At 35.9% G+C, this 24736-nt stretch overlaps 2 protein-coding genes across 9 annotated transcripts in view; one reads left to right on the top strand and one right to left on the bottom strand.

Moving 5' to 3' along the window:
* MICU1 (Mitochondrial calcium uptake 1) overlaps positions 1–24736 on the top strand; it is a 343655-nt gene that overhangs the window by 5725 nt on the left and 313194 nt on the right. The window lies entirely within an intron of this gene.
* Positions 1–24736, bottom strand: part of Zasp66 (PDZ_signaling and DUF4749 domain-containing protein Zasp66) — a 175045-nt gene that overhangs the window by 24775 nt on the left and 125534 nt on the right. For 5 of the 8 annotated variants that reach the window (XM_069849143.1, XM_069849144.1, XM_069849145.1 and 2 more), the window contains 2 exons: positions 8336–8488; positions 3905–3961 (listed from right to left, as the gene is read on the bottom strand). In XM_069849143.1, the coding sequence (XP_069705244.1) occupies positions 3905–3961; positions 8336–8488 (210 nt within the window). The remainder of the gene's footprint in view (positions 1–3904; positions 3962–8335; positions 8489–24736) is intronic. The other 3 variants (XM_069849146.1, XM_069849147.1, XM_069849150.1) reach the window with 1 other exon arrangement.

Below are 24736 nucleotides of genomic sequence, written 5' to 3'. Positions count from 1 at the left end.
GTGAGAAGGTCCAGTTTTCGACTTAAATTAATGACCTAAAATAGTCGTTCTTCTTTCTAAAAAAAAATAGTTTTTTTTATCATATTTCGTTCGCTGAAGTCGGCTGAATTCTAAAGGATACGTAGAAATTGAGCACATAGACGAAATATTCGAAATCGCAATGATAAGTTATACAAGAATATATTCAAGTTCCCTGTGCCTTTCAGTCGATGTCTATGTACAAACGTTAAACGAGGTTCTACAAGCAAATTCAAGTCTCGGAGCCCATTCATTAAAATGAGAGAATGATTACTATTTGACAGAAAATATTACATATAGTCGATTAATCCTTGTGTAATGCATAATCAACACATTTCCAAATAATTTCGTCTGGGTCGCACTTACGGTTAAAGAACCTTAAGAAATAAAGCCACTAATGAGATTTTTGGTCCACACTCAAACCACATTAACTCCCAGAATGTTAGGCATAGTTCATCAGAAAATATTTTCTGGATTTTAGAAAAGAAAAATATAAATTTAAGTGAATTATTAAATCGTAGAAAAAGGATTTTCACAAACGGATCGAAATCGGTTTATTCATGCACATGCATCCACAAACACATACATCTTGTATTCCTTGGTGAAGTGTATGTCTGTACTTGTTCATTATTGTATTATTACGTATATAACCTAATATAAGAATACACTGGCTCTTTATTATTTTGTGACGTACTAGATCACATACCGGTACACAAAAAATAACATTGATGTACCCTATTTATCTTCTTTCATTACATTTATGTCTGTAAAATAAATTCCGCACCCTTTTTAAATATTGGCTTTAAACTAATGATGTCTGAGTAATTTATCAATAATCTGCCAAGAGTTAGTCCTTCCGTCGTTTCTTGGCATTTTCCGCACACGTGTGAAGAGTTGTCTTAGCTTAAATTATTATTTCTTCAGTTGGGTATACCAACAAAATTCATATTCGTAAAGAAATATTATGTCAATTTTGTTAATTTGTTGAGACGGTCATTCAAATTTATATGGAAAATTTCAATGTCTCCCACATAGTTACATGTAGATATAGGCTATATAATATATGTCAGAGCAGAAGTGGTGTAAGTCAAAATTGGGTAATGAGGTTTAAAGTAAAAGTTCTGTAAAATACAGCGCAAAGTGGCAATTAATATGTCGTTCGTGCTGTCCACTGACTACTAATAGTTTAAATAAATTGAACATTAATTGCTACTTTGCTCTGTATTTTACAGAATGTTTACTTTAACCCTCATTACCCATTTTTGACTTGCACCACTTCTGCTTTCAACGGCTCATATAACAGAATGAGTCGTAAGTAATGTTATTAATTTCAGGGATTATTCTTTGAGATATTTCAAACGAAAACTTTTATTACAATTTTGTTCGTTTTTGCTTTCTTTTCGAGATAATTGTTTTATAGTAGAACCCTGATTATCCGTCACCCTATTAACCGATTGGTGGATTATCCGACTGTCTATTTCTGGCTCTTCTTTTCTTCAGAAATAAATAACTTATATGAAGTACTGTTTTGTACATCATATTAGTAGGTTCTACATATGTTTTTGCTAGAGAGTGTTATTACAAGCCTTTATCGTTACACAGCATTGTCTGCTGTTCGAATTGCCGTTCTATAATATAACTTGTAGGCCTATATAAAAAGTCTTCCGCGGGTGTTAACAGAAAACGTGTTGTGCTGAGTATCGAAAAAATATGGAAATAATTGAATGGCTTGAGAAAGAGAAACTGTGGCTCATATCGCATCAGAATACGAGATAGGCGTTACAACTGCGCGATTTAATGAAAAGAGAACAACGGTAAAGTGTAAAGAGATATGTAAATCTACAGCATGAAACCTCCTTCATTCCTATCTTTCCTGAGGCTCATTACAAAGGGCTTCCTTGCTTCTTAAAAACCCCTAGTTGACAACCAGACTTAAATTAATGAACTTCTGATCAACTAACTAGCGAGTTAAATACAAGACATGGAGGAAATTGCAAAATCTTCCATGGTACGGATTATCCGATTTTTTCGATCAACCGTTCAGTCCATCCCCTTCATTACCACGGATAATAGAGGTTCTACTGTATGAAACATTTCGTAGCATGTTTTGGAAAAGCCATTGATTTAATTCCCAATATGCTCAGTCAATTTAAGAGAGCAGTGTATTATGATAATTCAATTTTGACCTTTAAATATGCAGAAACTTGATCCGAACAAATGTAACATTGAAAAATTCCTTTGCAGAATGAAAAGTTATATTTGTTCGGATCAAATTTCTGTACATTTAAAGGAGAAAACTAAATTGCTTTCAATAATTTATTATCGTAATACATTGCTGTCTTAAATTGACTTCCAAAACACAATATGAAATATTTCAGATAAAATAATTTTGATCTTGAAAACGAAGCAAAAACGAGCAAAATTGTATTAATCGTGTTTGTTTGAAATATCTCAAAGAATAACGCCCTGAAATTAATGAAATTACTTACGGTTCACCCTGTATATTCTAGCTGTTCCAATAAATGAGTTCACAGAAAATAAATCATTCAGTGTCGGATATTACAAAGATTTAATACTGAAAAATAGTTACAAATCTTTGTGAGATCAAGGGAATGAGCTTACAGATGTTTATAAGTTATGCACATGTTGCAACGACCGGCTACTCTGTCCGCTACAGCAAGGCAGAATTCTTTATTATCGTTCAAATTTGTCAACCTTTATTTTTCAATGTTAACTCGCGTGTAAGTATAGAGCTGAATTAAAGACAGTTTCATGATTTACAACCGAATTTATTGACATAATATTAGTGCGTATAATAGGCCCCGGATATGGTCCGTCTTTTTGCATTGATTCATATTGTTCATGTACTGAGTTTAGGTTATTACGTACAAGCAAAGTACGTGAAAACTATTTAATATTGTGTGATGGTTTGTTTCTATCTGATACATTTGTTTTAAAAATATGTTTCATCAATATACGAGTAGCTAACATTATGAAAATCTAGTTTTTTTTTCTTATCACACTGCATGTTGATCTATTTCTAGCATGATATAGTTTGGTTTGACGATCCAATATGTGCGTTTATAATAATCACATGTAATACACAGTTCTTTTGAATTAAAATATAGAAAAACAAAATGTTTTTAGGTGATTGATATGTTACCAGGTTCACACACTGTATATTCACAAAGAAGTAAACCAGGATATAGGCCTGAATGTCAGGAAAATCTGGTTAAAATTGAAGAAACGTAATGTCAGCAATGTGAAAACATCATAGGTCACTCTTTATTTTTCATTCTTTCACGTGAAAAAGTATTATCTCTAATAAATACATTTATGTGAAAATCAGATGAATTTATCTGAATGCTACATCTACGTAAAGATTAATTTTTGGTTCTACAGAATTTATCTGTTATGGTAATAATTATTGTTATTAGAGGAGAAAAATTCGCTCCGGCGATGTTCATATAACATATTATCATTATCTAGGTGTGAGGAATGTTCCCCAAAGTTTTGAAGCACATTAGTTACACCCTGTATATGTGGGAAATGTCCTCTCCAAACCTCTTAAGAATAACCCGCCATTGGCTTCTGTTTTGTTCCTCATTTAAACTAACAGATAGAGCGGTACCTGCTGGGCGGTCAAGGTCGATTATTTTCTAAAATGTAAATTAAAAGAAATAGCAAATAAACCGGAGTAAACGATGTGCATTTTTACACACTTGCTAGTGGTAACTTGTGAACTTTGTCCTATAGGATTCACAATGCTGACGTCTTACCACAAATCTATCATTTAGTGGATAGTTTATTGGTCTCCATGAGGTACAAAAACATACATAGAAATCGCAACACTGCAAACCACACAGCTCATTGATCTGCAACAAACCTGTTTCGAAGCTGCTGCCTCTTCACCTGCAACTCTCTGAAGTACAGTGTCTGCAACCTGCAGGACACGCCAACAAGCCCCACGGTAGTCAATTTAACACATTCCCACTTGTTTAGTATTGGTATTTTATTTATCAGATATCCTAGTTAATTTGAATGTAACTATTATCTTTAACTATGTTTGTTATTTTAAAAGTTGAACAGCTTTAATTTCCAACATTTAGTACATTTATTACTTACAAATTACCTTTCATACCGAAATACTGAACATGTTTTAAAATAAAGCATATGTTTCAACCAGCAATACTGTGGAGAAGTTATGGAATTATTTGATGTAACTTTTATATTATTTCTGTTATCCAAAATTTATGCACTGGAGCTAAATTAGTTTATTTAATGGTTTTATTTGGCAACACTGTGATGTTGAACAGTGACGTTTCGATAGCCTCCGCAAAGCGGAGGAGAAGAGAATAGTACATTTTGCAACGAGCCTATAATGGTAGTAATTAAGACGCAAGTATGATTGTTTATGAAACGAGCGCAAGCAAGTTTCATGCGACTTTTTATGCTCCACCATATTTCTAACTTGAAAGTATTGAAAATTAGGTCTTTTTATGGTTATGTGCGAACTGACCTGAATTGTGAGATGTGCGCAGACGCGAAAGTATTGATTTTTTCCGAGGCCGAATGTCATTGACCTCGGCACAGAATAAGAATGAACATTAGTCTGATATAACCTGGAAATTGATTTAGAATTGAAAAACGAGATGACAATTTGAATTTATTTGAATATTATTACCAATTAACGCTAATTATTATAGTAACAGAACATAACCTTCTGCGACAGTATTGGATTTCCAGCCTCCGTGACTTTTCGCTAATTGTCTATCGATTGCATATCCGAGAATAATCGATATAACGGTACAAAGTTGACTTGTGATTGGCTGAAGACCTGTACTTTAATGAGTAGGTGTACTTTAATGACATGCATTAAAGGACTGCTACCAGGTGTATAATTACTACATTTCGTCATGGTCGAGTATAAAAGTTATTATGAGAGCTTAAAAATTTTCATTTCTTAATTAATCACATTTTTAAGCTCTTATTAGCTCTTCATTTCATTTTAAATCTGATTTAGTTTTCGTAGCATAAGAAGCACCGGTTTGGATATGTCTTTTTGTAAATGACTCAAGGAGCCACAAAATGTGATTGTAGGAGGATATATTTCTCAGATACGACATTGGCTTTCAAGTGTAAGTATTGGTAGGTTTAGGCTGGACTTTTTTGTATTACAATTCACTTGTATTTAGAATTTGAAACAATCCAAACAAGTACTAGATACATTTTTATTTTCATCCTGTTCTTTTCCTGTAGACGGAGGGTGGGTCAAGTCATCGAAACGTTTGGAAATTTTCTGTATTGGATGTTTACATTTTTCATCAGCAATTGAGCATATCCAAACCTCTTCTGAATAATACATCCTTGATCTTCCTTATTTAGAACGAGTAATTAGATGTGAAAATATTTTAAGTTCATTAGTCCTGTTTTTTGTATGTTTAGTTAATGATGAGATTATTCACCTTCACTAAGATAATTAGATGAGTCTAAAAATTGATGAATAGAAAGAATTTGGAAGGAAACAGCCTTAGTCCAACTTAAGATATGTTGGCATTTATCGTGAGAGACCAACAGGATTAAAAAATTCTTGTTCAAAAATCTGTGAGCGTGTTTGATACCAACATCCCGTTTCATAAGATTTATTTGTCAAAGGGAATTTTTTTTAGGAATACTTGTATCTTACATTCTCAGAGTTGTTATAAAAGTGTACGAAGGATAGTTTGTAATTAAATTTACTTTTTGTTTATTGAGAATAATTAATATATTAATGATAATTTATTAATTTTGTTCATTTTCTCTGTAAAATCTAAGGAGGTCTGGAAATTAATGTTCAGTTGACTATTTTACCTCCTGAAGTATGTCTTCCTTATCTTTCTTCTGTTTTCATATCTCTTTCTGTCTTATACTTGTGTGTAACTCATGCATTCTATTCAAATTACTGCTCAGTGTATTATAATTACATTTGTCAGTGTAAACGATTGCTCTAAATAATTAGTCAATTAATTATTGTTTGTCTTAATCTATCAAACATACTTAATCGGGTCTTAAATTGGTTTAAATTAATTTGGTGTTTATATAACATTGTATGTCTTCTTTCATACAAAAGGCAGTATTTAGTTGCTATTAGCAACATTTTGAACTGACTATACGAGATATTTCGGAATAACTGTTCCTAATTGAAGAGCTCTTTTCCAAAACTCGTTAAGAAAAATTTTACCTCAGATGACACTTTTTCTGTAGAGAATGAAACGCAATTTATAATACAGTAACTTGATTTTAAGGGAAAATTATTAGAGAACCCTTAGCACGAAAATCAATTCGTGCACATCTTGGATTTTTTTTTATCTCCAATCCCACCAGATTGTCTTTTCGACATTTCTGGTCTTCTCTCCTGGCATTGGCTTATGTGTAACCCACTTCTGAGGTTAGGGCGCCTTGAAGGCGATGATATAAAAGGATGACCATGAATATGTGGTGTCAGGAGAGGTCAGGTGTGGTAGAAGGCATGTAGTTAAATTACTTTTTTCTTAACAAAGTAGTGTTCTGAAATGCTTCCGTATCCAGGTAATATGATGAAAGTCAAAACTCTTCATTGACCTCATTATAGTCCATGGCTGTCTTTATTGTTTCAGTTATTCCCGTTACCATGGAAACAGTTGAAGTTGATTTATTTTCGTTGCATGTCACAATATAATTTCTGTCAGATTTGTTTGTAAATTTGCCAACATTAAAAATGCATCGGTTTACAATATTGAATTACGAGACATGAATACGGCATGTTGAGCAGCTATGGTAATACTAAGCTAAAGAGAGACACGGTGAATTTATGCGGAGCAACATCCTCTATGGGACAACATTTTCAAATTTAGATCAACGGTAATCGTAGATTTGTAAAGTTACAATTTAAGTGCAGAAGTTACAAACAGGATGTGTAATAAAGGGTCCGGCAAAACATCCTCCCTAATTTAAAGTTTAAATAAAAAAGAGGTGGATCAAAATAAGGAAACTTTATTAATATGAATGGTATCTTAACAGTGGGAGTTTTTCATTTTTTGAATAACGTGTCTCTCAAGTAGTGTCCTTCACTATCAATTCATTGTTGAATGCGACTTCGGAAATTCTGCATCACTCTAACTAGCATTTCTTGAGGAATAAGACCAATTTCTTCCTGTACTGCATTTCTTAGGTCTGGCAAAGTCCTCGACCGATGTTTGAACACCTCAACCTTAAGATGCCCCCATAGAAAAAAATCGCAGGGTGCAAGGCCTGGTGATCGTGCTTCATCACTAAAAAGAACCACAGCATCTTCAACATCTGCATTACACATTTTCACTTATCGGGATACGTGAATCATCAAAATGTCCGATATTGGAGTGGACAGAACCCTCGTGAATTTCATGGAAAACCTCTACATAACGACCGTGTTACTGTATGGTGCGCGGTTGCAAGAATCAGGATACTTGGTCCTTACTTTTTTGAAGATGATAGTGCTACTGTGACAGTAAACTCTCAGCGGTACACTTTTATGACCACAATTTTTTGGCATCAAGACTCAATGCGCTGCAGGTTGACCAGGTATGGTTTCAGCAGGACGGAGCCACCTCTCACAGAGCTCAGATTTCTCTCCAAGTCCTGAGACAGATGTTTTCCGGACGCTTAATTTCTTCACGTGGCGACGTCCCCTGGCCAGCACGATCACCAGACCTTGCACTCTGCAATGTTTTTCTCTCGGGGCATCTTAAGGCTGAGGTGTTCAAACATCGGCCGAGGACTTTGCCAGACTTAAGAAATGCAGTACAGGAAGAAATTGGTCTTATTCCTCAAGAAATGCTAGTTAGAGTGATGCAGAATTTCCGAAGTCGCATTCAACAATGAATTGATAGTGAAGGACACCACTTGAGAGACACGTTATTCAAAAAATGAAAAATTCCCACTGTTAAGATACCATTCATATTAATAAAGTTTCCTTATTTTGATCCATCTGTTTTTTATTTAAACTTTAAATTAGGGAGAATGTTTTGCCGCACCTTTTATTATGATAATATCGAAAATATTACTTCACTTAGATACAGGTAATTGGAACTTACTTTCTGGATTTGTTCTGTATTTAATAACAGACAGCTGTAATTATAATACTTGAGTACAGATGGTAATATTGCAATGGTCTACATAATGTGGCTAAGTTTTGCGTTACTTTCATGCTATCTACAGTATGTTGTAAGTACTTTGCAGGTGCATTAGCTATTTTGTAAAGAACCGTAGCTACAGTGTTGTTCATGATACAGCTCAACGCTGAGACGCGACAGTTACCTACCTTCTGTTTCATGAGCACTTCAGCTGTAGGATCGTAGTGTGACGGGGGTGCTCGGAACATGGGGTTCGGGTGGTGACGCAGGTACGACGACGTAGGTGCCGCATCCTTTTTCACTTTAGCCCCAGGCAATACCAGCGGGGTTGTGCGGTACGGCTGAAACACATCGAAATATGCATACAGTAGGCTACATCACTTATCAAATTGCTTTTGTGCGAGATCGTGCGTATTTGCTTGGTTTCCGCACAAAACCAGTCCGCGGAAAGTCTAAAATTCCACATTCAGTATTCCCAACCTAACACACATAATAATTTCCCTCTTCTTACCGCTTAAGTGACATATTGATTTTACTGCTTTAGGCTTTTAACATCTTATTTTTAGAGACGTTCAATATAGTAATAATTATAAATTGGGAACTTACCACTGCAATTTCACCTAAATTGCACTGTTAATTATTGTTTTTAAATATTTGCAAAAATTAACTAAACTCTACATCTCCACTAAAGTCACTGCATTCGTGATGCAAGTAACATTAAGGAAGCCGTGAAAAAATCAATAAGATTCCAGACCCATCATAGACTGGAGGAAAAAAAGACAGACGTATATCACGGCCTGTTGGAGTATAGTAAACACAGAAAACATTTTAAAGCAACAGTGTTGAAGATAGATATATATATTTTTTTTTGCAAATTTGCCGTCATTGAACAGAAACCAAGATGATTTCATTGCAACTAATTAGAAATTCCTCTTTCAGGTATGTAATAAACGATCTTCGCACAAAATAATGTACGATACACCAGCGGTATGTTTTGTTTCAATTCTCGGAATTTAAAAAAGCTCAACTACGTTTCGCTTTTTCAAACTTTTCCTCGAACATGAAAACTTCAACATACCGCTTTGTAACGCATATTACTATTACATTGAGCTATTGATGATTTAAAAATTTAAACATAGGCCTACACTGGCAGTTAAAAAGAAACGATCGCTTAAGATGTAGGCGGTTGTAGATTTGAAAATAAATTGGATGAGTTACTACCTATTTATGATCGGTCAGATGTGGATATGTGTTTTACTTCATAAGTGACTCAATACGTGGCTTCCTTTGTCCATGCATTTTCTTACTGTAGCCAATTGGTAGAAATGGAAATTTGTACACCAAGAGGCACCCAGCCGAATGGAATGAAATCCGGCCACAAGCGTTATTACAGATTTAGAATTTCTACTGCCTGCCTTACATAACATTATAGTCAGAGACTACAAATTTTCGCTTTACTACATACATATACATAGTACGTACTGTACATATATTCACACATACATACATACATACATACATACATACATACAGTCCACACCTGTGGAGTAACGGCTAGCGCGTCTGGCCGCGAAACCAGGTGGCCCGGGTTCGATTCCTGATCGGGGCAAGTTATCTGGTTGAAGTTTTTTTCCGGGGTTTTCCCTCAACCCAATACGAGCAAATGCTGGGTAACTCGGTGCTGGACCACGGACTCATTTCACCGGCATTATCACCTTCATCTCATTCAGACGCTATATAACCTAAGATGTTGATAAAGCGTCGTAAAATAACCTACTGAAATAAAAAATACGTACGTACATACATACATACATACATACATACATACATACATACATACATACATACATACATACATACATACATACATAGGGGAGAGTCGGTTAGTATCGGACATCGGGTAATATCGGACAGTGAGTTTCTTTCATCTACCACACGATGATAGTACCTGATTGACATGGTTACGTTTCTGGGATGTCGGATAGAGAAACGTAACCATGTCATTCAGGTTCTACCATATGGTGGTAGATGAAAGAAACGCACTGTCCGATATTACCCGATGTCCGATACTACCCGACTCTCCCCTACATACAGACACATACATACATACATACATACATACATACATACATACATACATACATACATACAGACACATACATACGTACATACATACACACACATACATACATACATGCATACACACATACATACGTACATACATACACACATTCATACATACATACACACATACATACATACACATACATACATAAATACATACATACATATACACATACACACATACATACATACACACATACATACATACATACACACATACATACATACATACACACATACATACATACACACACACATACATACATACATACATACATACATGCACACATACATACGTACATACATACATACACATACATACATACATACATACACACATACATACGTACGTACATACACACATACATGCATACATACATTCATACATACATACATACACACATACATACATACATACATGCATACACACATACATACACACATACATACATACATGCATACACACATACATACGTACATACATACACACATACATGCATACACACATACATGCATACACACATTCATACATACATACATACATACATACATACATACAGACAGACACATACATACATACAGACACATACATACATAAATACATACATACACACATACATATATACATACACATACACACATACATACATACATACATGCATGCATGCACATACATACGTACATACATACACACATACATGCATACACACATACATACACACGTACATACATACACACATACATGCATACATGCATGCATACATACATACATACATACATACATACATACATACATACATACATACATACATTAACACATACATACATTGATCCTTCGTCTGTCGATCGCCGTTTACTTCATTGGAATATATGGTGTACAGTAGTTCAGAAATCATATGCGCGACAAAACTAGCCTGAAAATGTGTCGGTTAACTTTCTGGGTTGGCATTCTAGTACTGGACCGAACTTATAGACGTATTCACGTAAAAAATTAACTACTGCCCTATTAAATCATCAGTATGTGGCTTACGATGTCCACAGCTGTGGAGTAACGGTTAGTCTGCCTGGCCGTGAAACGAGCGGGCCCGGGTTCAATTCCTGGTTGGGACAAGTTACCTGGTTGAGGTTCTTCCGAGTTTTTCCCTCAACCACTTAAAGCAGAATTGCTGGTTAGGTTTCCTGTACAGACGACATCTGTCTGCAGGAGCTGCACATACCCCGAGAAGCTGCAAGGGATTTCAATTAGCGGACTGCAGCAGACAGGGGGAGTGTAGCTCTCTCGGATAGATGGCGCCTTGGTGAGTCGTGGAATCAACGGCGTGGAATCTGGTTAAGGATGTAGCAGATTCATGCGCGTGAATTGCGAACAGATGCCATCGATCTGAAGAGGCTGCAGAGGAACATCACAAGGAGATGGAGGGGCGTTGCTGTTCACGTGAACTCCGTCAGACCTAAATGCTGTGACCGAATCGATAAGATGGCACTAAACAGTGAATGACGTGCTTGATGAGCGATCCTAAGGACTTAGAAATGGTGTACGATACATCGATTGCTGAACGAAAAAAAAAAACATGGCCAAGGCACTCTGTAATTGTTGACTGAAAATGAAATATTTGCCACAAAACTTGTTGGCTGCATTATGTGAGCTTGTTATATCTTCCGATGCAAGTAATTTGCAAAACAAATTTTGAGGTATTTTTAGAAATTTTTTACGTACATTTTATTACGAGCATATTTCATAGAGTTGTGACAACTTTCTAGTCGACGTTTGGCCTCATTGGATGAGTAATAGAGAAACCGCCTCTTCACACCATAAAAACTGCGATCCATTTATAAGAAAGTAAACAGCTGTTAAAATCTTGGCTCTCACTTCAGAGTGGAATATTTTTCTAAAGGACGGAGAATGCACGGACAAGTGATGATTTACCTCATAGAAAATGCTCGATACTATATATTAATAAAGCAGATCTGCGTAACGTTATGATATTGTTATGATTCTAAGACCACCCAGGAATATCCCCATTCTACCCGGAAATACATACGGAATTTACTACACTAAAAGTGAGCTGCAATAAAACACATGAGACTAGCAATGTACTGAAATTGCGGAATGCTGTGAAAAGAAAAATTGGTGATTTAGTTATAGTCGCCATGTTCTTGTTGTTCTTTTTCTAAGATTATACTTTAGCGATTAATTTTACTTTATGCTCGTAATATGTAAGTGCAGTATAACGTGTGGACTTCCTTCTGGGCGGGATCCAAAGTCCACATACCAGATGTTAGCCCTAAAATCTAAATTGAGGGAGTGATACTTAGAACAGCTGACTAATGCGGGGTTGTGTTTCCAAAGTCACCTTCAAACTTCTTTATTATCGAGCTCAACATTTACCGTAAGCATATTTTATTGTCTTGAAATATAGCAAATGCTAGTATGCCAGGAACTGTTTACTCCTTCAAAAAACATTACATTATATATAAAGATTTTAAACATATTGCATACACAACACAATAACGTACAAATATTTAATGTAGGCCTGGTGCAAGTCACTTTGGGCCGTATTCATAGACATTTTTAGCGCGGGCTTCCGGTGGATGTTCAGCGTTTTTCGTATTCATAAACCAGAGTTAGCGATAGGATATGATTTGAATTCTGTACTAGTAACCAGTGGCTAGCTTAGTACGCTCGTAGCGCGTGCTGCGAAATGTCTATGAATAGCACCCTAAAAATTTAATCTCTATTACGACTTCCACTGCTTTCCTCCTGTCCTGTCAGGGGCGGAGCTGCAGTAAGTGACATCAAACGCATCCAGTCATTTCAAAATAAAGTCCTACGAATTACACTCAATTCTCCTTGGTTTGTCCGTATCCTCCAACTAAACTGAGAAACTGGTATTGATACAACCAAACTGTTTATTTCTTCACAAGCTAAGAAGTTCTATAACAATCTATAAAATGTTCCAGACTTCGTCAACTACTCTCTCGGAAGAAAGTCCGTATTTCCCACCAGAATCAAGAGCCCAATTCTCATGGACCTAATGTTATATTCAAAATTTATCATCACACAAACCTATGTATATCACTTATTAACAATTTTTTGTTCACTGAGGAGCCAAATTTAGACTGCCCTCAATTCAAAGTCACACATTGTATTTGTATTTAATTTAGAAATGATCTGTATAGCGCTAAATGCGCCTATCGATCAATAAATTATTAAAAAAACTTTAAATTTACTTATAAACTCTGTTATTATTATTATTATTATTATTATTATTATTATTATTATTATTATTATTATTATTATTATTATTATTGGTAGCACTTGGCGATGGTACTGTATGGCTCAACTTCCACCACATTCACAAGCAAACGTTCTGATGTGGGCAGATAAAAAAGTTATTATTTTTTTCTTCCACCATGTTAATAATGTCAAAATAAGTGCTTATACAAATTTTGGCCACTCGACCGCAATTACGAGGGCCGTAAAGAAATAAGTTTGCCAGGGGCCAATAACAGAAAAAAAAAAACAGTTTCATTGGCCAAATTTATTGAAAATCACACAGCAATTGTTGAGCTATTTTTCAACATATTTTTCATCGGAATTGAGACATTTCTCATATCATGGCATCGACAGAGAGAGGTGCAGACGCAGTCAAACGCTGGTTCCGATCTGAGGCGGCTGACTTCTACGACACAAAAATTGATCCTATGATATGACGGATGTCTCAATTCCAGTGTGGGATATGTTGACAAATAGCGCAACAAATGCTGTATCTATTTCAATAGATATTTCTATGCAATTGTGCTTTTTTCTATGAACGGCCTCAGGGAAAATCACTTTCTGGACGGTCTCGTAATTGCGGTCGAGTGGCCAAAATTTGTACAAGCACTTTTTTTTGACATTCTTAACATGGTGGAAGAAAAAAATTAAAGTTTTTTATCTGCCCCCATCAGAACGTTTGCTTGTCAGCTTTTTCAATTTGCAATGGTTCTTCATATAAGAATTAAATTTATCCAAATTGTAACTTAATTGAGAAGGGCTCATTTTATCCTTTTTATTTTACTTTTCACGTTCTTTTGCTTAAATTTGCATATTTATTATTTTCTTTTCGATACCTTTCATAAAGTACCGCTTGAGTAGTCTTTCCAAGTATTAATAAACACCCTGTATAAGTCTTAGTAATGAACTAATGAGCAACGTTATGCTACACAATGACTAAAACACTTGCTAATTATTTACGAAGAACGCGACGTTACACACGACTAAACCAACACTATATGCGACCATGCAGATTGTAAATCAAGATTTGATCAAACGTATCCTTATTACCATTTTTAATATGTGGGTCACTCTTTATTCTAGTTCTGTGGCAGTAAATGAGATATTTATAGGACAGTATTGTAAGAGTTTGTGAAAGATACTGTGAGGTGCTTATCACACGCCGTAGCATCGTGGTTTAAGGCGTTATGCCTGGACTCGCTTTACCGAATGCCCGTTGGTCCAAGTGTCATGGAAAAGGAATTTTCTCATGAAATTTGGGCCAGTATATGGGACGGGGGTGCAAAATGATGCATTTGAGGACCTATGTTAGGTAGCGGAATCCGTTACGACAACCGGCTGTAACGGCTGGGGTCATCGTGCTAACCACATGACAACTCCGTTCTGATTGGATGATCTTTACCTCTGCGAAAGCATGTGGACGTGAGAACAGCAGTCGGCTGGTCGGCCCTGACTCTCAATGGACTGTTGTGCCGCGTTTTTTTTATTGTGAGATGTTTATGGAACAAAACGTCGAAAATCTTAACCTATTTATATATGTATGTATTTTTTCACACTGCAAATGGGTATATATCTGGTGGCAGTGGTAACTAATTACACTCAATAATGACAATAATAAACACAATTAATAATAAATTAGCAATAATAATAATAATAATAATAATAATAATAATAATAATAATAATAATACAGGGAGCATCCTAAATTAAATGAAGCACGATCACTGAAAATAACATTTAAAGTAAATCTAATTTGTACCTTAACCCTGAGTTTGAACTAAAACCCGCGAGTATGATATATACCTGCACTAGTACCTTCAGCACTACACTCATTTCGCTGTCAACTCACTCACTGCACTGGAACTACGACACATTTCACTGATTCTATCCTGATTTGACTAACACTTCAAAAACATTCCACTGTTCAAATGCACTGTACTGCCACTATAAACTATAAAACTTCACTGACAGAAACACACTTCACTGGCACAACACACTTCACTGACACAACACACTTCTTCACTGATACAACACTTCAAATAACAAAATATCAATTACATCCTTTAAGTAGTGTGCATAATATACTACCGTCTGTTAGTAAAGTCCTTAAGGGGACACTCAACTTAAAAATTGGAGAAAAAAGTGTCATAGAAATGAAAAATTAAATTTCTACACTAATTTACGTGACAGAACTAAATCAATACGCAGAATTCTTCCCCTATTCATTGAGAAGTCACAGTCAAATGCACAAAGCCAAAAAATAAAAAATGATAATTAAAAGTGATATTTCAATTAATGATTGATTAAAAATTGAAATATTTTTTATTTTGAAAAGTAAGCCTATTGGATCTAATAAGCTGAGATTTTGCATGTTACTTTCCATGTGTATATTAAACTTTTTCTCCAAATTTGAAAAAGATTGGCCAAATAGGAAAAAAGTTCCAAAATATAGTTGAGTGTCCTCTTAAGCATATTTTTAAATACATGTTTGGTTATTGGTAAAGGCTTTAGTAAGTCTGAAGGTAAATCATTCCAGTCCCTGATAGTACGATTGAGAAAAGAAAACATTCCATTGTCCGTCCTCTGTCTTCTTTCCCTCTTTATTTATACATGTACTTCGTTCCTCTCATAAATATCTTAAGAATAACAGAACGTAGAAAAATACTAAATTTACAACAGAATTATATTGTCATGTTATCTGTGTTACTATATAAAATATGTCAATTTGCTTTTAAAATAAAATAAAATCACTTCTAGGGCCACTAGTTATGATAGACTGCTTCTGAACTAGAATATCATGGCAACAAGGATAAGATAAATGTGCCTCGAACTTCGGACCTTTAACTTACATAATCTGTCTACGCAGTAAGCTACCATGAGTACCTACAGAAAGTGGTAGGAACGTGTTCAACCTCACTATCGGTAACTGCACAACATTTGCATTTGTTAGGCCTATACATCGTCTTATGTCATTGGAATCAGTAAAGTCAAATTCAGCGATCCAATGTTATTGCGATGTACGCAGAGCATCCTGATAGCCGATCTACATATGCCACTTTTCGCCTGTAGAGTTGAGTTGCTGCGAAACTTTGGCATTGGCTCGATATTTGCTATTTATATCTAGTGTAAAAATCACCACTTGCTGGCAACCAACTTAAAACACTGCGTGGTATGGGCTTGGCTGTCGGATTTAGGGTTACGAAATTTTACGTCTGGCCTTTCGGATTATGCACTTCCGTCCGAAGCAAAAGTGAGTTCATTGGCACGCCCTGCTTTCTGATCTCTGTGCATCATCGCCTTCTCTTCTTGCGCCGCCGCCGTGCAGAAATCTACAGTCTAGTTCCATACGTAATCATGCTGTCTCTGCTGATGTTTATTTCTCAGTTACATCCCGGTTATAGTGAGCTTACCTTGCTTGATATCAGTATGGCCAAATGTAGGGAAATTTCCTTACATGTAGGCATTTTTAATTACTGTATTCGAGGAGGAATTTTTTGATAATAAACATACTACAACTTACATAATTTTTCAGGAATTTGAAAATATTCCAAATTGTAACAAGTTCAAATATCTTGGAGCAACAGTAACAAATATAAATGATACTTACTTACTGGCTTTTAAGGAACCCGGAGGTTCATTGCCGCCCTCACATAAGCCCGCCATTGGTTCCTATCCTGAGCAAGATTAATCCATTCTCTATCATATCCCACCTTCCTCAAATCCATTTTAATATTATCTTCCCATCTACGTCTCCGCCTCCCTAAAGGTCTTTTTCCCTCCGGCCTCCCAACTAACACTCTATATGCATTTCTGGATTCGCCCATACGTGCTACATGCCCTGCCCATCTCAAACGTCTGGATTTAATGTTCCTAATTTATGTCAGATGAAGAATACAATGCGTGCAGTTCTGCGTTGTGTAACTTTCTCCATTCTCATGTAACTTCATCCCTCTTAATCCCAAATATTTTCCTAAGTACCTTATTCTCAAATACCCTGAACCTATGTTCGTCCCTCAAAGTGAGAGTCGAAGTTTCACAACTATAAACAACAACCGGTAATATAACTGTTTTATAAATTCTAACTTTCAGATTTTTTGACAGCAGACTGGATGATAAAAGTTTCTCAACCGAATAATAACAGGCATTTCCCATATTTATTCTGTGTTTAATTTCTTCCCGAGTATAATTTATATTTGTTACTGTTGCTCCCAGATATTTGAATTTCTCCACTTCTTCAAAAGATAAATTTCCAATTCTTATATTTCCATTTCGTACAATATTCTCGTCACGAGACATAATCATATACTTTGTCTTTTCGGGATTTACTTCCAAACCTATCGCTTTACTTGCTTCAAGTAAAATTTCCGTGTTTTTCCTAATCGTTTGTGGATTTTCTCCTAACATATTCACGTCATCCGCATAGACAAGCAGCTGATGTAACCCGTTCAATTCCAAACCCTCTCTGTTATCTTGGACTTTCCTAATGGCATACTCTAGAGCAAAGTTAAAAAGTAAAGGAGATAGTGCATCTCCTTGCTTCAGCCCACAGCGAATTGGAAACGCATCTGACAGAAACTGACCTATACGAACTCTGCTGTGGCAAAGTTGACTAACCTAACTCCATTGTCAGTACTAGATATGTGTAGGCTCTCTTTTATATAAATGATACTCGGGAGGAAATTAAACACAAGTAAATATGGGAAATGCCTGTTATTATTCGGTTGAGAAGCTTTTATCATCCAATCTGCTGTCAAAAAATCTGAAAGTTAGAATTTATAAAACAGTTATATTACCGGTTGTTCTTTATGGTTGTGAAACTTGGACTCTCACTTTGAGAGAGGAACATAGGTTAAGGGTGTTTGAGAATAAGGTGCTTAGGAAAATATTTGGGGCTAAGAGGGATGAAGTTACAGGAGAATGGAGAAAGTTACACAACACAGAACTGCACGCATTGTATTCTTCATCTGACATAAATTAGGAATATTAAATCCAGACTTTTGAGATGGGCAGGGCATGTAGCACGTATGGGCGAATCCAGAAATGCATATAGAGTGTTAGTTGGGAGGCCGGAGGGAAAAAGACCTTTAGGGAGGCCGAGACGTAGAAGGGAAGATAATATTAAAATGGATTTGAGGGAGGTGGGATATGATGATAGAGAATGGATTAATCTTGCTCAGGATAGGGACTAATGGCGGGCTTATGTGAGGGCGGCAATGAACCTCTGGGTTCCTTAAAAGCCAGTAAGTAAGTAACTCTTATTCAGTTATATTAAAATCTAAAATCGTTCATCAAGAGAATTTAATACAACAAAAGTATTGTTACAAGGATTTTGTATACCACCATTACTATTTAAAATATACACAGTGTCTCAATAGTCATGGTGGGGTTTCAGAGGATTATATTTTTTGAATGAGTAGAGATAGCAATGTACAGAATTGGTGCTAGATGAAAATAAAACAACAGTCTAGTATATACAGTCACGAAGCTCAATACGTAGGGAATATGCATCCATAGATAGTTGCTAACCACTAGGATCGCTAGTATCGCCTCATCACAGACAATGTGAAATAGTACCGGCACAGTCTATTGTTCGTAGTACTCTCAACAACTCAAGCTTCGTGACTGTATATGCTAGACTGTGAAAAAACCCTGAAAGATTGTCGTCTGTAAGTTTGAGGCACTGAAGATAACAAAAGACGGTAACAATCGAATAAATGCAATACCGTAATTTTCATTGTAACAATGATTATTGTACAAGATTGATGTCCAAAGAAAAGTGCGACTGGCAAAATTTGAATCTGTGACTATTGTACGATGTGAATTTCGTTGCGTATTTAACGAAGAGGCACCACACGATAATAACAGTCATTGCTCTTCAGTTCGGGATGAGTGTAACTACAATCATCCATTCCACAAGATTTGTAAGAGGACAATGTAAACAAAACCGTCTCGTCAGATACGTTTCGATCAAATTATTGTAGATGAAAACATAAAGTATTGAATCAATTACGCAAATTGTTTGTTTTTTAACATTTTTTATTATATTATAACCACTTTAACTCTAAATTTAATATCATGAAACCTATTTAACATCCACAGTATCTGTTGATTTCTTATAAAAACTATTTCCATTAAAGATTCCTTTACATTTGATGTAAACTCAAAATAATAGTGTTACAAATAGACATTCTGTAATTCCATTTAAATTACTATCCTTGAAGAAATTGAAAATAAATTAATTTAGAAAATAAATTAAGTTTAAAATAATGTTAAGTAATAGGTTAAGTGTTACGAATGTACAGTAATTTGTTCGAAATATCTGATGAAACATTTTTGTTTACATTCTCCTCTCGCAAGTCTTGCGGAATTGATAATTGTAGTTACACTCGCCCCCACTGCAGAGCAATGATCTCGAGCATTGCAGCGTTATAACACGTTACATTTGGTACTCTCAAAATTATTTGGCGTATCAAAAAATTTATCTGAGAAAACTTGTTCTCATTGACTTGATCTGTTACCTCTGTAAATTAATGTAATAAGAAAAGCTAGGAATTTACCCACAGAGACTACAAGGTTAGGTATGCATAGAGTGTTGGTTGTACGCACGAGAAACATATCCCCATCCAATTGCTGCGATACAAAACACATTTCAGTCGTAATCTGGCCATACTTCAGGCTTCACATCATTCATGACGTAACTACAGTCTAAGAACAACTGTTGTGGTGTTACCTTTAGTAATAAGCCCCCTTCAAGCCTGTATACTGGAACAATATAACACAGTATGCAGTAAAATGACTCAGTGAGGCAACAGAAAATGTCAGTGGATGGATGGTTTTCTTCTTGACTTGTTATTAGCAAACACATGAATCACATTCTCAAAATTCAGTTTCACAGTCAGATCATTTCTATTGCTAGTACAGCCAGGTAATTCAAACTCTCCCTAGTCTGAGAAACGCGCAAGTAGTTCTTAAGTCTCTTTTTTCGTGTACGTGAAAATGTATTTTCAGGTCGATTTTTTCTTTTCTCTAAACTTTGCCGCCTCTACGAATTTGTCGCCCTGTGCCCTGGCCTATGTGGTCCCTGCACTGAGTGCACTGCATTTCAAACCGGGAAATTAAAACAAGCTAGATCAAATTGTATGACGTCACGTTTTTATGCACTGGCTTTGTGCTCCAGGAAGCATTGGATTGTTTCGACGTGTGGATGTAATACGAGGATGGCTGTGTCACTGATTAGATGCATAGACTGATGTATGGACGGACGGACATACAGACAGTTGTGTGAATGGACGGATGGGACGGCGTTATATGGCTTTCTCCCAAAATGAGTTCAGTCCATTTTCAGTAATTTGACAGAAATAAGAAAAAAACTGTGAATGCTGTTTCGATTTATACTGAATGTTACCTGATGGTTTCTCACTGTTATACACAAATATAATGTTTTTAGCATAGGTAAAATAATAAATCCCAGGCCACCGGCGTGGCTCAGTCGGTTAAGGCGCTTGCCTGCCGGTCTGAAGTTGCGCTCGGGCGCGGGTTCGATCGCCGCTTTGGCTGATTACCTGGTTGGGTTTTTCCGAGGTTTTTCCCAACCGTAAGGTGAATGCCAGGTAATCTATAGCTAATCCTCGGCATCATCTCACCAAATATCATCTCGCTGTCACCAATCTCATCGACGCTAAATAACCTAGTAGTTGAGACAGCGTCGTTAAATAACCAACTTAAAAAAATAAACAAATCCCAAGTTTAAATCTGTATTTTACATAGGACCATTTCTAAAAAATAAATTAATAGGAATTCTGTGTGATGCTTTTTATTGACCAAAATCCCAGGTACAGTACAAAACATGTTTGTGTTTGTAAATTTATCCTCACGTTTAAACAAAAATTCTCATCACACACTTCGACATGCACGCAACAAGATGCTACCTACTGCCCTAGGCTCAACGGCGTACAATGACAATAACAAGGCGAAACTTCTAGCAGTACGCGGAACTATGTATGTACACGTGATACATTGACTACCACTTAGGTACTCGCTTGCTGTCTCCTGCATATATTCTGGCCGATAATTCGAATCGCCAGTGTTTATTTCACTTATAATTGAGGCTCGGAAGTTGATCAAATATCTTTTTTCTGAGACATCACAGACGTTGCAATACAAACTCGTTTCACTTCAACACGAACTAATATAGACTACTTTTATTTTGCATTTTTCGGTCTTTTATTGTCTATTGGTCATTTCTTGGGAAATGTTCTACTTTTTCTTACACTTGTACTCTTTTCTGCATATGAACGGACTCTTTTTACGGTGTAGTCGTAGTCTATATTCGAGAACCTACTGCAGATTGCTTACGCAATTCGATTTCGTCTTACAAGAATTTTCCTTTGCATCTGTCTTGACTCCTGATCACTTGTGTTACATGCTTCCCCCATTCAACATAACAGAACAAATATTTCAGCCGCAGTACCCGCAGTCAGCATATTGTATCACACAAGTGAAGACATAAAAATTCCGAAAGAAAAGCAAAGCAGAGAAAGTTTTTTTTGCGACAGTTAGTGACTGGATTTGGTGTGAATGTATTTTCCATAGATGGAATTATGTTATTATTTTGTTTGCATTTTGCAATTAATATCATGGCCTTTTTCTAAATTTTAATGTCGTATTTTCAGAAATTTAAGGTCATTTTTCTGTGACTTTTAGGTCATCAGTTTCCGGGCCCTACTTATAACTATGAAAACCTCTGTAGTTCTCCATGTTTTAACTGGCAGCGACCATCTTAAAATACTCAGCTGTTTCCTGAACAAATGCTCATGCACGAAGGACTTCTGTTTCCTAAACAAATGTGAAGGTCTAAAAAACTTCTGTTTCCTGCACAAATACGGGAAGGACTTAACGTGTTTTGATGGAAATCGAGCTATGGACTTAACTTGCTTTGCATGAAATCGCTATATTTCTGTCTCTGCCTTCATGGAAGTGAATTTCGAGGGAAAACATACAGCAAATCTCTGACGATTGAAAAGAATACTAGGAATACAGCAAAAAGTTTTTTTTTTTTTTTTTTTTTTTTTTTGTGGAATTAACTCGTTTTGAGAGAAAGCTCGTCAGTTATATGAGTGGACGAATTAATCTGTAAAAAAATGGAAAAATGATGAACTGGTGGGAAAATAAATAGGTGGAAGAGAAGAGTTAGGAGATCGTTTGAAGTAGCTCAACTTCGTCACTCAATGCGGTAATTTAAACATTCAGTTCGTGGTTCGATGCAGACTAAGAGAAAAGTGTTTGAGCATCGGTTTCATGATCGGCGACATTGATGAGGCAACAACATAAGTTTACATCCCGTACAAACGATTCTATTTTCGTCCCTTAATACATTTCTTGAAAACAGACATGGGAATGTATACAATCAAAGTATGGACTCCACCTGTGTTTCGTTGCGAAATGTAAACATACTAGCCTGACCTTTTACACTAGATATTACACAGAGAAACTTCTGATCATGAAAGTTAATAGAATAACGTATAGTGTGGAACTAGTAAGTGAAAACTTTCTCTCTGAATTTAATAAATAAGTTGTCTGAAGATTAAAATAATAGTTTATAATCACACGTGTTTCTTTACCATGTCCCATTTGAGCTCACCGGTCTTCCAGTGAGTTACATAATACTGGTACGAAACTGTAAGCTATAAGGATGCCATGTTCAGGACTTCGAGCCAGAGATTAGTGGAAAACTTGAAGAAATGTAGAATAAGAATTACGGTGTTCAGATATTATCAATTTTTTTTAATTGTCATGATGTTGATTTTTACATAAGTTTCAGTCTTATATATAAATAAGACTTTTACTTTAAAGTAATATAAGGAGATATTAAAATGATTTTTGGTTCCAACTTAGTTTTCCTTTTCTTGAAGACTCCTTTTCTTTGTACAATTAAATGCACGTTGCTGCATTCTTTTGTTATTCCGATGCATTACACACCAAGCTGCCTGCTCAGTCAAAGTTATTTTGCCGCTAGGTGGCAGGTAGTGCACACCGCTATTAACATTTTTTATTTTATTTTTATTTATTTATTTGGTGGTGTCAATAAAGACACATGTCATCACAAGTTTCAGGTCACATGGATACTTGCCTTAACAAGAATATTGCTTAGTATAACATGAGTACGTAAATTAAGTGTGACCATCTTCTCCATCAGAAATGGAGACTGGTAAGCTGGACATGTATATTAACATTGTCAGTATATGCCAAGTCACTACCTGCCACCTAGCGGGTACTCGCGCATGGGAGTTGATTGGGCAGGCAGATGAGGAATTAAAAAAAGTGTAAGGAGCCATAGGATGCGATCCAGCAGGCAGTGATTACACCATCCCGACAATAGATAGATTTTTTTTTATTGTCGTGATGTTGATTTGTACATAAGTTTCAGCCTTATATATAAATAAGGCTTTTACTTTAAAGTAATATAAGAAGATATTAAAATGATTTTTCGTTCCAACTTAGTTATCCTTTTCTTGAAGGCATTTAATTAATCAAATTTCGCTTCAGGTAGCCAGAGCTCGAATGAGAGGGTTAGGATGATACAGCAACTTTCGAGAAAAGTTATTTGAAATTCTTTTGATGAAATCATAAAATTATTCAATCTCTAACATCTCTTGGAGCTGTGCATTTGATGTGGTGTAGTCAGCACCAGTGACTTTTAAGCAGACTGATCGTTGGATTGCATGCAGTCTTCTGATGATTCTTGGATGAGCGGAATTCCAAACTTCACAACCATATGTCATCACTGGTCTTATGACCGATGTATAAAGCCTTACTTTGAGGTGAAGGTTAAGATACGGAGATCTAATCAGTGGGTATAAGTGAATAAATCTGGCCAGAGCTTTGTTTCTTGCATATTCTACATGTTCACTGTAGCGCAGACGTTTCCGACAATAGATAGATACTGGAATAAATCAGCAATAACACCATCTGTTGCAAATCAAGATTTCAGGTATAACTCCCTGTAAAGTTGATTTGAATAATTTTGAGGGAAAAATTGTTCCGGAGCCGGGTATCGAACCCGGGACCTTTGGTTTAACGTACCAACCAACGGTCCCGGGTTCGATACCCGGCTCCGGAACAATTTTTCCCTCAAAATTATTCAACACCATCTGTTGTTCAATGTGATAAAGTAAAGCAACAAAAAATTA

Source organism: Periplaneta americana, chromosome 16, assembly GCF_040183065.1.
Source record: "Periplaneta americana isolate PAMFEO1 chromosome 16, P.americana_PAMFEO1_priV1, whole genome shotgun sequence".
Classification (NCBI taxonomy): domain Eukaryota; kingdom Metazoa; phylum Arthropoda; class Insecta; order Blattodea; family Blattidae; genus Periplaneta; species Periplaneta americana.
This window is presented reverse-complemented; position numbering and strand designations above follow the sequence as displayed.